We start from the raw sequence: 14,350 nt of genomic DNA, 5'->3' as shown, positions 1-14,350 counted from the left end.
TGTTTTTTTCTATCTCTTTCTTTCTAACGTATTATACTCTTTTTTATTGGATACGTATGAGATACTTTACGGATATACACAAACACTTATTTTAAGATTGATGGATGACACAAAAAAAGGCAAGATATGATTGTAGTATATCAATGGATATGTATAAGAGCCGACTCAGGATTATGTTGGACTTCTTAATTTGAGATTTGTCACTTAACCAAATTTAAAAATTGCGGTTTTTCTAAGAATGATGTGATTGGAAAGAAGAGATTGAATCACTCCGCATTATAAAATAATTTACTAAAGGTGCTCTTGAAATATTGGTTATTATATAAAGTTATTACTTGTTTTGAGTTCTTTTAACAATTTTTTTTGTTGATAAATCAACATAGAGGTCAAAATATGTTATAAAATTATGATGATTATAACTATATATCAACCAAGAATGATCAATGTCTCTTTCGTTACCTATATTCTACATGTATGGATAAATAGTATATACAATTCTATAAAATTCTCTAATAAAGTAAAATAAATAGAATATACAAATTCTTTTAGGAATATAACAGTGTATATACTATGGTTGCATGAAGTAAAGGTTGGACTACATATGATATGAAAGTTGGTGCATCTATCACTTGCACACACACTACACTCCAATCCAAAATCCTCCAACACTTTTTTGAGGTTTGATTATTTTCACTTTGTTGTCATGTTTATGTAACACGTGTTTGTTACACTGACAACAGCAAAGCTTGATTGATACATACATATAGATGTAGATATAATATACAGATAGATAGAAACGTCTAGTATTATACTTGCCACTAGATGCGTCACCCTTTTTTGGGTTTTAATATCTTTTGCTTTTAAGGGTCCCTTTTTCCACATTTTGGAGGCATAGATCCAAATAAAAGAGACTGTCCCTTTTGGAACACATAACATGGTACTTATATCCTGTCCCAAAAATACATGCTAGTCCATTTTATTTTACCGTGAATCATGATATACATATGTCATAACTCATGATTCTTATAGAGCATAATTGTATTTTTGGTTCATAGTTCTCCTTTATTAAAATCAAAATTTTTGGTCCCCAAACTTTGACATTTTTTTGCACTTTAGGACCAACTCAGGTTTTTCATCCTAAAAATTATGATTTTTAGCAATGATTCACCTTTTATAAGTTGATTTTGTAAGATTAAATTAGATTCAACGAAAATTTTAAAATGGCATCATAGTCTATCTTAAATTTATTGGATTAACTGTTAGTCGAACCACTTGTGTCATATTTTAGATGTTCAATTTTACAGATGGAAGTTTTAAAATTACCCAAATTGAATGAGATATGTTTTGAAATGTCTTTATAAATAGTGGTATTTCTTACCTTATAAGCCGATTATGGCGATGAAAATTATCATTTTTAGAGTTTTTTTTTTTTTGAGGGATCATTTTTAGAGTTAAAAACTACGGATTGAGACCAAATTGAAATTACAAAATTATACCATGTCCAAAAAAATTGAAGATACTTCTACATCTCCAATTAGTATTCCAATTGTAGAGATCCAAAACACAACGTATGCAAGTGGATTACCTCTAACAACTGTTGATTTTTTTTTTTGTTTGCTTAAAAGCTTGATTACTCATGCAAGTGGATTACCTCAACTTGTGAGTTTACCAAAAAGTCATCTTTTCTTAAAGATATAATTAAAAACATACAATTAGTCTTAAATATACTTTGACAATCAAGAAGAATGAATTTTGATTTCAAAGTTCTTTTCTATTTTTGATAATTTGATTTTACATTTCTGATAAAAAAAATTAAATAATAATATTTTAGTAAATAAAATTCATTTTATAAGAATCGTACATCAAATGAGACACATATAATAAAATACAGTGAGTATTTAATACTAGTAAGATGTGATTAAATAAATGTGCAAAAACACTTTACCGTCAACAACTTTGTTTTTACTCATTACACCGTCAACAACATTTGTTCATATGAACTAACCGTAAGAAAGTATATGTTCATATAATTAAATCCTTTTAATAAATGATTTGTTTGATGTTTTTTATGTACAATATATAAAATAAAATAAAAACAAATTAAATTCAGTGATCTTTTGTAAAAAAAAAATTAAATTAAATTAAATTCGGTCATTTAAGTTTATGTATCAAATATTGGACTTGTGTGTGTGACTTCTTTTTTTGAAAGATGTGTCACTATATTCTCGTCATGTCTAATCTATTTATAAAAGGATGAGTGTTATTTGAACAATTATTTTATGGGACAATTTGTGGGACAACCATAATATACAAAAAAATGTGAATTTAGGCACAAAAATCAAAACAATGGAAAGAGAAAATGAAAATATAATATAAGTATAAGAGAGAAAGTTGTCATAAAAAACCTCATATTCACGTTTGAAATAAAAGACAAGTACATTTATTTGGACATGTTTGAATGAAGATGCATTTTGATTCCAAACCGTAAGAAACAAGTAAAGATGTCACATCCTATCCATAAATAATTTGGAAATGGACATGCAAAAGGATGAAGTTTAGAATGAGTAGAAAGTTAGTGCCAAGTAAGAGAGAGAACCTAGTTCCTAGAATTTGTATATTAGTCCCTCAAAATTTGTATATTATCTTCTTTGCATTTGCTAAACTATTAATAGTTTGATCATAATTAAAGTTATTAAAATATAATTTTTTATAGAAATTAAAATACGATATTTAATTTACCTTGTAATACAGTATATCAAAAATAATGTTTTAATAATTTTTATTTTGAAAATTTCTCTCAACTTACCCAACAACAATAATTTTTTTGAAAGAACAATAAAAAAATTGTTGATATTACTTTATAAGTTATGTGTACAAATTGACAAAAAAAAAAAAAAAAAAAAAAGAAGTTATGTGCACAAATATCCTTAAAGAACTAAGTAGTAGAGTTTGATTTTGATTTACTATTTGAAATCTTTTCGAAGACGTTTTTTGGGATAGGTTTTAGCTTGTTGAGATTTTTTTTAGCTTAGTGTATATAAAGATAATAATATATTTGGTTGTGAACTTTTAAGAGAAAACTATACAATTTTTTTGAATTTGATATGTCACCTACCAATCATTTTGTTAACACTTTTGCAGCTTTGAATAAAGGAGTCTAGTATATACTCTATTATTGAGTTTCACTTGTATGTAATCCAAACTACTAAAACAAAAATAATGCTTGAAATGAAAATTTATATTATATATGAAAATAATAAATATATATTTCAAAAACCATATTATGTGTAATGTGCAGATTATTTAGCCAAGATTAGTGCAAAATCATAAGGTAGTTTTGCTTTGTTTTTCTTTTTCTTGTTTTTTTTTGTGGCTACATAGTTTATTACTTGTACTCGAAATAAAAAAGGAAAGAAGAAAAGAACAGTAATATAAGAAATGATAAGGTAAACATAAACATAATGAGCTTGAAAGGATAAAATTAATTTTAGATTCTTTTAAATATCTTTCTGATGAAATATAAATATTATACATTAGTTAGCTGTTAATTTTACCAGTAATATTTGTTTTAACCTCTGATAAGTGCTTCAAATGTTCTCACAACACATTTTTTTCAATCTAATTTTGCGTTCGTTTGTGCTCGTGATCATGGTTCGTTTGTTAGGATGAACTAAGGGTTAGACCACTAGTATTCGTTTCGTTTGTTACGATGAGCTAGTAGTTAGACCACTAGTATATTATATTATTATCCGTTTGAATCAGGTCCTATATCCCTCGTTTTTGTACGCTTTCATTCTTATTAATCTAATTTTCGTTCGCCTTAAAATAAATTACCATTAATAACTAAATTTTGTCATTTTAAAAAAATTAATGCCCACCTGAAAAGATCAACATATTTGTGCTCTTTTATACTTTTTTTTTCCTTCACATATAGTAAATAATAATAAGCTTTTTTTACAATAAAAATAATAATAAGTTGATAAACTCAATTTGAAAAAAATAATAATAAGTATTAAATTGTAAACGGATAATAGTTGTTGTCGGCTGCAGCTATGTAATAAACGACATGCTTTTTTCCTTTTTTGAAAAAACGACGTTGGTTAGAGCAATTAGATTAGATTAATGATTTTAACAAAAAAACGAAAAAGATTAGTTCAATAATAAATATGATCATATGGTACATGGTAGTGTAAAATGTGGTTTCAAAGGAACCACGTGTAGGTGCTGGGTCCAACTAAGAGGGTGGGTCCATGTCAGCCAAAAATAGAATAATGGTGGTACTACACGTGTACAATGTGACCACAACCTTTTGTCATAAAATCTATCCTAGATGATAGATAGAAATATATATTTTTTTTAATAAAGACAGTAATTTATTTGAACAACTTGTCCAAAAAAATCTTAAAAAAAAAAACAACTTGCCCAAAAAAATGTTATAGACCAATTATTTTTGAAATGATTTATCCGACAACCAAATATATATATAAAAAAATATATATATAGTTATTTGATATGAAAAATTAAAGCAATAGAAAGAGAGTAAAAATATAATGAAAATATGATAAATAGACTATGAGAGAGTTGTTCCACAAATTATCATAAAATAATTGTATAATATTATTTCTTTCGATATTATGTCCACTTAGGCCGATCACACACCTTCTAATGTTAACATTTAAGTATAACATTCATGTAATTATTTAATTATATTTCACCACTGCATTATACTATTGACTTGTTGTATTTTATGTAAATGATGTATATGTTTTATATTATTCTTAAAACAAAATGTATATGTTTTATATTAATAATGTATGCTTGAGGTGGATATTAGGGTTTATAACTAAGCATACAAAGATGGGAATGTGAGGCTTATATATATAGTCTAAAAGATGTGGATTTGAACTTGGGTCAGTCTCAAGTTTGGTTGAGAACTAAACTCAACTTCATTTTCTTTCCAATGAGGAAAAGAATTACAATGAAGAATTTGTTAGTCATGAACGCTTAAAAAGCATAAAATAAAAGTGTGATTTACCACGATAACACTTCAATAAGTATGATTCCAATTTTTCACTCACAAATGTAATTTTACCAATACGCAAACAAGACTTTAATTGTGGAAACATACATCTACATCATTTTAGATGTACACATCCACAAAAATGTGACTTTTGTACCATCTGAATGTACATTTTTAAATAAAATATATAGATCATCTAATAATTCACTACTAAAGAAATGTGTAGTTTGAAATTGCATTTCCAACCGTCAACATGATCATACATTCACATATTGACTGTGGGATCTTGATAAGAGATCGTTCAAAGAAAATCATACTTTACTTTTTATTTTATCATTTAAAATATTGAGCTTGATTATAAATCGTTCGAAGATCGAACAAACATGTAGTTTGGCAGAGAAAATTACTCCCAACATTGTTGAGTTGTTAAAAGCAAAATCAGATGTGCCAAAATCCAGAGGAAACCAAAAAAACCAATAAAATCTACAGGCATATATGATTCAAGGGAATGAGGGATTGAACATGATTACCAAAAAAATAAAATGAGAAACTACATTGTTTTAGAATATTTTTTCCTTCACCTAAGACTTTAAAAAGTCTCTCTTCCCACAAATAAATCTCAATTTGAGTTGTGTTTGCGTTGACAAATATCAACTAAACAAGATTAGACCTACAAACATGGAAAATTAAGGAATAATTTAACAAATAAATACAATTAACAATCCAAAAGAAAGATGAACCAAGGCATCCCCATCATTTCCAATTTGAAAAGGAAAGTAATATTTACTCATTGCTTGAATATTGCTCTCATTTTCGGTTGGAAGTTTGTTCCCTGGATAAGCGAATGGGAAATGTAACCACGAGTGTTGCACTAAAGCATTGGCGTGGTACACCCGATCAATATAACAATGCCGTATGAGATAAATTATCTTAAAAATGGATAGTGAATTAGTTGTGTTGGGGATAAAAGGAAAGAAGACCTACATTGATGCGCAACTCATTTAGGGAACTTTGATTTCACAAAGTCTCACCCTTATCCGTGTCCGTGTCCGTACCCATCTAAATTTGTGGGTAATTACTCGAACTTAAGTCTGGACTCATCATAGCGTGGTTTAACTTACCCATTGTAGATATTTTTTGCAGGTAACCATTAGATTTTGATCTAATTGCCATCCCTACCTCCTAACAATATGGAATAACTCCAACAAACTCCCGTAAAACCCACTCTCATCCTAACTATCTAGACACAAGTACCACACCCTTGACGCAACCCCACAAATGACAAACAAATTATATATAAGTTCCACACTCCTCTCTTAAAACTGACACAAAACGTTTCATGTGTTTGTTAACAACCTAAGCTTAAAGAGAATTTCGTGTGTGAGTATCTTATGATCAGGCTCAGGCTAGCATCAAGGTTTTAATAAAATTGCTTATATTATTCCATTTAAACTGCTATAAAAACTTGAATTAAAGGATCAAATTAAATAAGAGCATTGTTATGTTTTTTGGGATAGGTTTTGGCTAGTTGATATTATTTTAGTTTAGTGTATATAAAGATAATATATTTATTTGGTTGTGAACTTTTAAGAGAAAGCTGTACAAAAAACTTGACTTTGATACATCACCTTCCAATTATTTTGCTAACACTTTTGCGGTAGCTTTTGTGGCAGAGTTTTGCATAGTTCATTATTTTGCAGCTTTGAATAAAGGAATCTACTAATCTAGTATATACTTTATTATTAAGTTTCACTTGTGCGTCATCCAAATCACTAAATCAAAAATAATGCTTGAAATGAAGCATACACGTAGTATAAATAAAATGAAGCAGTCCCAGAAGTCCTAACTCAACCGGTAAAAATGCCGAAATTGTTAGGCCGGACGTCATGATCGGGGTTCGGACCTCAGTACCTCCATTTTGTGTGTGTGAGTTTATGATAGTTTTGCCATCTCATCTATTAAAAAAAATGAAGCAAAGAGACATGAGAATGTGAGACTTATATATAGTCTAGAAGATGTGGAATTTAACTTGGGTCAGTCTCAAGTTTGGTTGAGAACTAAACTCAACTTCATTTTCTAATGAGGAAAAGAATTGTCATGAAAGAAATTGTTAGTCATCAATACTTAAAAAGCATAAAATCACCTCGTAAAAGTGTGATTTACCACGTTAACTTAAAGAAGTATGACTCCATTTTTCTCTCTCAAATGTAATTTTACCTATACGCAAGCACTATATATTTTCCTAGAAAATAAAACTGATGCATACAAGACTTTAATTATGTAAACAAACATCTACATCATTTTAGATGTACACATTTAAAAAAATGTGAATTTTGTACATCTGAAAGTACATTTTAAAGCAGAATATATCATCTTCGTTTTTCGATAATTAGAATGAAATGAATTAGTTTAATTTAGTTGTAGGTGTGAGATATCAAAAGATTTTAGATCTAAATGAGATATCAAATTAGCAGAATATATCAACTAAAATAATACACTTCTAAAGATATGTGTAGTTTGAAATCGGATTCACAGGTGGATTGCGCATTCAAAACAATGACCGTCCGATTTTGATCAGACTATTCAAAGAAAATCAGATTTTACTTTTTATTTACTGAGCTTGACTATTAACAGTTCGATCTAGATCGAAAGAACTTGTAGTTTGGCGGAGAAAGTTGCTCCCAACATTATTTAGTTGTTAAAAGCAATCTCAGATGTGCCAATATCTAGAAGAAAAAAAAACCCAGAGAATCGAATAAAACCAACAAGCACATGTGATTCAAGGGATTGAACATGATTACCAAAAAAAATAAAATGAGAAACTACATTGTTTTAGAATATTTTTTCTTCACCTAGACTTCAAAAAGTCTCTATTCCTCCAAATAAATCTCAGTTTGAGTTGTGTTTGCGTTGACAAATATCAACTAAACAAGATTAGACCTACAACAAGGAAAATTGAGGAATAATTTTACAAATAAATACAACTAACAATCCAAAAGAAAGATGAACCAAGGCATCCCATTATAAATTTGTGCTAACTTAACAAAATTGTGACAAATCTTACATTCTACACCATTTGTATCAGAATGACCATGTGACACCTTCCAAGGCATCCCATGTATCAGAATGAATGTGTCTCTAAGAAATCCAAATGCTTCCAAAGGCTTCTTCAAGTGCCCTCTTCCTGCTTATTTCTATACTCCATCCTCCAGCCCTTGCTTGTCGCCGCAATGTTTCCTCGTTCTCAACTACGTAGCCCGCGTCACCTCCACCAAGCGGTAAAGGTTGTGGTCCCATGCCTGTGGGTCTAGGCTGTCCTCCTGCAATTGTAGGTGCATATTGCCCTTGAGGAACAGCACCAAACCCTGCTTGAGAATTTGGGTTTGCATCCTGTTTCGAGAATGAACAAAGTTAATAATCTATTGCATAAATTTGTCTTATAAATAGGCTAGGCGACACAGAATAGATGTTCAAACCAAAAAAAAAAAAAAAAAAACGCTTAATTGGAAGTATCACTCAGAAGAGGTCAATCACTTAAATACATTTCAATCTCAAATTATAGGCCAAACTTAATTAGGTTCGACGATATGTGCCAAAAATGTAATCTTAATGAATACATATAAGAAAAAAATCCAATACTTACATCATTATCAGTTTGGGCAGGTTGTCCCTTGCTTGTTGCCATAGCTGCAGCTAATTCCTCAGCCTAATTAATTATTACAAGCACAACAACACATCAAAATATATAGCATGAAACTAGCACTTGCATAACAAATTGATACAGGGCAGATAGAAGAGACTGAACCAATGGAGACTATTATAAGTACCTTTCGGGCTCGATTAATCATTATTTGTTCAGAATTTTCTTCCTGGTATTTAGCAATCCTAGCTTCAATAGCAGCTACATCTATTCCTTCAATCAAGTTAAACGCTGCAGGGAAAAGGGGAGGAATTTCATCAAAATAAAGCAAAAATTACCAACGGAAATTTAAGTCAGCGTCACTATAGAAGCTTACTCATGTCCTCTACTTCCTCCAAGTAATCATTGTACTCTTTCAAAGATGGAAAATCATCTTCCCGTTTATTGAATCTATATATTTACAATCAAGCATAAATTAATTACTTGAATGAATTCAATATAACATGGACCCCAAAAAGTGAGAGTCCAGAGTTTAGAATATGATACCTATTTCTTTACTACACAAATTTTGCTAACTATTGCAACTTAAATAATGTTTTTTTTCTTGACCCAACTTCAATAATGTTTTCATCCAGAACAAAATGTAATAATCTATCAATCAAATTCTGCAGGATTTTATGACTCTAAATTGAATGTTTTTGCATTATATCCATACTACGAGTAGAATCTAGAAACTTCAAAGACATGATTCATCTAGTATTTCTTGTGTCACATACACAAAACAAGCAAGATACAATGTGAGAAAGAAAAATATACATGCTAGCGATTCTCTTCCTGATGGCTATCTCCTTATAGTGGGGATTGGTACTAGAGATCACCATTCTCCTACCACTAAGTTCCTTTTCCTCACTTCTCACCTGAAGTTTAAGCAAGAAAAAAATACCTGTCGATGAGAATAAATTATAAATACTTTTTGTGCATGAAATCCTTAAGTTTAGAGAATATTAATAAAACACCCAAACAATAATCTAAAATACTATTTAAGTTGTTACACATCGATAATGGATACCAAAGGATAATACACATACTTGAAGGTTATATACTTGATTAAGTCATATGTACAACAACATTAAGGGATTGCATAAAGTGCGTTCCCATAAAGTCTACAGAAGTACTAAAAACAAGACTAATATCCTAGTCCTAGGCTAAGCATCAACATCAAACAGTTACCATACATCTCCAATTCATAAGTTAATAATTACTTAACAACATATAATCAAATGCTTGAACAATGCTATAGTGTAGAACATCACAATCTGCCATAACTTTTATATATATACACACATGAATATATGAACCTATTCCTCGTAAATTAATCTAGAAAGCTCATACATATTAACTATGAAAATGCGCCTCTTGAGTTAATCTATAAAACTCATTCATATCAATATAAGACTCCACACCTCTTGAGTTAATCTATGAAAATCATTCATACTTTGTGTGTGTGTACCTAATCCATGATTTTTGTGTATTATATATCTTCTATTACTATCTAATTAACCTAAGATTTAATAGGAACATAATAATTCTCATTCATCATCAGTACATCACATAACCAATGTCCATTCCTACATTTTTAAAAGAATAAAGGTGATTTTAACAAGCACTAGAAATGTTTCAGACTCATCAGAACTATAACAGATCATTGAACACCATAAACCGGATCAAAACAACAAAAATGAGCAGTCAGAGCCTGGGCATCGAAGCCACCAGTGTTGACATCGATGCCCACATGCAAATCTGCAGGCTCTTCACTATTTTTCTGCATAACACATCCAAAACAGTCCCAACAGTTTCCACAATTCAATTTCAGTCCCAAATCAATTTACCATCATCAATCAAGAGTCAAGGGTAGTGTTCAATCAAAGGTATAAAACATAGTTTAATCATTAAATCTATTGAGGTCCCTAAAATCATCATTCAATTACCGAAATTATGGAATTTCAACTCTTCTAAAATTTAAACTTATGAGCATAGCAATATTCATCATACCCATCACTTTTCCTACACATGCAATTACTAATAACAATTCTAAACTTATGAATTTTCAGCCCATAACTCATCTCTATTCCCTTACCCATAAGAATCTCTAAACCCCAATTTCAACATCCATTTCTCATTTTCAAAAGAAATTTCTAGGTTTGAATTGAAAATTTAAGAAGAAAACTCACCTAGTTGAAAGATTTAATGGAGGAATGAGAAGAATTGGGAGAAGAAATTCTTCCCCTCTTCTTTCGTTTGAGAGAGAAGATGTAATTTATTTATTTATTTTAGTGAGATTTCCTACTTATATGACTAGGATACAATTACTATTTTACCCCTTTTCTCATTTTCATTCTATTTTAATTGGTGTGTAAGCTCCTGATAAAATAAGGAGGGACATTTATACTATAACTACTAATACTATATAAACATTGGGGATGTTACAATTATGATCGATGAAAACATAATTATATCAAACCATATAAGCTTAACCAACTCCCCCTCTTCCCAGGTATTTATAGTCTTATGATACCTTTGGCAGGTAGATCTTTGAGGCATGTGTGACAAGAATCCAAATATTAAAGCCAAAGTATTTAAATAAAATAACACAACTAAGGCATTTAGCAGTCTAAGATTTTGTGTCCTTAACAGTGGAAGCAAAAAGTACTTTCAACTCTTTTTCAGTAATACTCCATCGCATATTTGAAAAAGGAATCAGAATGAAAAACCAACTTCTATGTGCCAAATGAAACTACGATGGAGAATAGAATCGTGAACTCGTGCTTCTCAAACCAGTATATGCTATGTACGTTAATAACATCCTATACTTTCTATCTATGCTCCCTCAAATGAAAAGTATTAGACTTTAGTGAAGTAATCACTAATCACTAACCACTGTTGATTTATAAGAAACATATGTTTGAAAAGATGTCATTTCATCCTATCTCCCCCGTTGAAATAATCAAACATAGCCGGATGAGATATATAATAAAGATAGAATAGAACAGCTCATTAGTTACAAAATCAGAAACTAATAAAATCAGCACTTCTGTACCTTCAGAATTTCTTCAGCCAAGTTACTGGAATGTCATTCTTAGAGACTTGTAATGTAGTTTGTATCAAATGGATGAACTCCAGCTATGTTATAACCACTTTCTTGAAGAAGTATTATAACGTTCTAACACCAGGCCTCGAAGCCTCCTCCTGCACAAGGACAAAATGATTGTCTCAAGATCATGAATCATCAACCTTTATACCCTGTCAGATTGAAAACCAGCATGTATAACTTATACAGAACAAGGTAAGGAAAAGATAAAAACAAGGCAACAAACGATGCATAAAAGACTAAAACGATAAATTCTTGATATTTAGACTACAAATAACATGATAACATTTTTCCCTACAACTGGTAAAGAAAACCTAAAGGTGTTTATAGAAGACCATTCTTCTGCTATAGTTAAAAAGCATGAAATTACTCAATACATGTGTTTAATTAAGAAATTGATACTACCTATACACCTTAAGGTGCTGAATAAGGAAGAACAATACTGGATCTTTCTGAGTTGCAAAGTCATTCTTAGTGTTTAGGCTTAGGGCCTAACTAAACCCTACAAACTCAGCTTGTAAAGTGAGGAATGTTCAAACCTTATAAACACTACCTAGACCAAAACTTTAGTCGGCGTGGAACTCTCGACATGCGAACATACATACACCCACGTGTCCAAAACTAATGCAGGTAGAACAAGAAATATATCAAAGCCCAAGACAGACTATCTAGAATATGTACAGATGAGGATGGAATAACAAACATCTTGTCCCAATAACAAATCTAAAATAGGTAAGGAATAGCTTATAACCAAACTCAACCGCACAAAATCGGCTTATAAGATAAGGACTGCCCACGCCAAACCATAAGCACTACTAGGCCACATCTCTGGTTGATGTAGGACTCTCAACCAGGGTCGTCCCAATCAAATTGGAGGCTTGACTCTCAAAGTAAAGATGGGGCCTGATAAACTAAAAATGTAATTTTTTTTAAACAAGCAATCTTCTATTTAAAAATAACATCAGTAAACATAAAGATTAGCCATCATTGTAAGTAACACAAATATAATCCAAGTAGTCATGCTCTTAACATGCTCCATGCTTGTCTCATGCTACACCAACATGTGACCGATCACTAAAACCCTCAGTTGCTAATTGACTTCTACCAATCCCTCTTTTAAAAACTTTACAACAAAAACAAAATATTCTATCAAGTTCTTTTGAATAAACAAGCCAATCTCTATCATATTTCTCACCATTTAATAGAGCTAATACACAACTTTCTAAAATTAAGAGATAATTACTCCCTCCTTTCTAAACTACATGCCGCAGTCACACAACTTTGATCATTAATATCTTTAACTATCTATGACAAAAAATCATAAAAATTTGATATCTTGAAAAAAAAATATTCATTTAGACAAACCGGACAAAATCTTACGTGCTAACAATTGTATTTATATATTAGTTAAAAAATATGGTCAAAGTTATCTGAACAATGCACATTGCAAAACTGCGGCGATATGTATCTTGAAACGAAGGAAGTAGCAATTAGCAAATAATTTTTTTTTTAAGAAGTAATATGCACTGAACCATATAGCAATTAGCATATAATAACTTTTTGCTATGAAATAATTTATTTACGAAAGGAATTCACAAACACACAGAAAGCAAAAGGTTTGTAAAATTAGAGAAATCTGAAGCACAAATTATGCAATTGAAACCAAAGGGGTAAGAGAACTAACCTCAGGAAGCAACGGTAGCTCTATTGACGGCGGAGAAGACGGTGGTGCCGTGGTGTTGTGGCGTCGCGGGCGAAGAGAAAAATAACTCTGATTTCGTTTTTTCTTTTAAGTGGATGAGGAAAGGGTATGAAAATTGTTTTTTTTTTTATTTTTTTTTTACAATGAATACTTTCTATTGATAGAAGTAAATGACGTTTTTATCCTCAGCGGTAGTAAACTACCATTAGAGTTCTGCGTTTTAACAAGAATAGAACCCTCACTTTTACATTTTCCAGAAACACAACTTCCAAATTTCTCCAAACTTCTACTCCACGAATTTGCGCCCAATTTCTTCAATTAATTCACAAGTAAGTTCTTTCCTTCCTATTTATATGCAATGTAGTTTGTTTAGGGTGTTAGTTTTTATAATTTTGAGCAAAATGTTAGTTTTAGATAGTTTTAGGTTAAGTTAGAAAATTGCAAATTATGCATGATTTAGATGCTTTGATGGATTGTTTATGTTGTAATTGTTGTTTAGAGTAAGTGTAGGTACAATGTAGTTGTTTAGATGTTCAAATAACACTAATTATGCTCCTAATTTAGAATGCACATAAGGTGTTTGATGAAATGCGTAAGTGAGAAAATGTTGCTTTTTTTGTGTAATTTTTGTTCAAATATGTTTAATTTTATAATGTATATATGTTATAATTATTATAAGCTTGAATTTTTACATTTTTTGCCAAGTTTGAAGAATAACATAATGTGGTATGTTATATATATGCCTAAGTTTGAAGAATGACATAATGTGGTATGTAATAATTATTTATGTTATTTTTAATTTGTTTTGTACAGATATGGCTAGGGATGAGGATGAGCGGC

The 14,350-nt window shown here is 30.4% G+C and overlaps 1 protein-coding gene across 4 annotated transcripts; it reads right to left on the bottom strand.

Moving 5' to 3' along the window:
• Nucleotides 1-7,847: 7,847 nt before the first annotated feature.
• On the bottom strand, nucleotides 7,848-13,645 carry LOC11434892 (CDK-activating kinase assembly factor MAT1). Of its 4 annotated transcripts, none has more exons than XM_024785370.2 (7): nucleotides 13,493-13,645; nucleotides 11,758-11,960; nucleotides 9,477-9,603; nucleotides 9,037-9,110; nucleotides 8,848-8,951; nucleotides 8,664-8,726; nucleotides 7,848-8,410 (listed from the first exon to the last, which is right to left on the bottom strand). In XM_024785370.2, exons 3-7 carry the CDS (start codon nucleotides 9,539-9,541, stop codon nucleotides 8,159-8,161), a joined length of 558 nt encoding a protein of 185 aa, XP_024641138.1. In that variant the 5' UTR covers nucleotides 9,542-9,603; nucleotides 11,758-11,960; nucleotides 13,493-13,645; the 3' UTR covers nucleotides 7,848-8,158. The 4 variants fall into 4 exon arrangements, with proteins under 4 accessions (XP_024641138.1, XP_024641140.1, XP_003618273.1 ...); XM_024785372.2 differs by having other exon boundaries at nucleotides 9,477-9,577; XM_003618225.4 differs by having other exon boundaries at nucleotides 11,758-11,906; nucleotides 13,493-13,644.
• Nucleotides 13,646-14,350: the final 705 nt, after the last annotated feature.

This window comes from Medicago truncatula, chromosome 6 (assembly GCF_003473485.1).
Source record: "Medicago truncatula cultivar Jemalong A17 chromosome 6, MtrunA17r5.0-ANR, whole genome shotgun sequence".
In the NCBI taxonomy this organism is placed as follows: Eukaryota; Viridiplantae; Streptophyta; class Magnoliopsida; order Fabales; family Fabaceae; genus Medicago; species Medicago truncatula.
This window is presented reverse-complemented; position numbering and strand designations above follow the sequence as displayed.

Excerpts from the sequence above, each read along its gene's own strand:
- LOC11434892 (XM_024785370.2), bottom strand. The coding sequence starts at position 9,541 with ATGGTGATCTCTAGTACCAATCCCCACTATAAGGAGATAGCCATCAGG. Across the intron at positions 8,727-8,847 it reads TGATTAATCGAGCCCGAAAG|GCTGAGGAATTAGCTGCAGC; the intron begins GTACTTATAATA and ends ATAATTAATTAG. Across the intron at positions 8,411-8,663 it reads CTGCCCAAACTGATAATGAT|GATGCAAACCCAAATTCTCA; the intron begins GTAAGTATTGGA and ends TTCTCGAAACAG.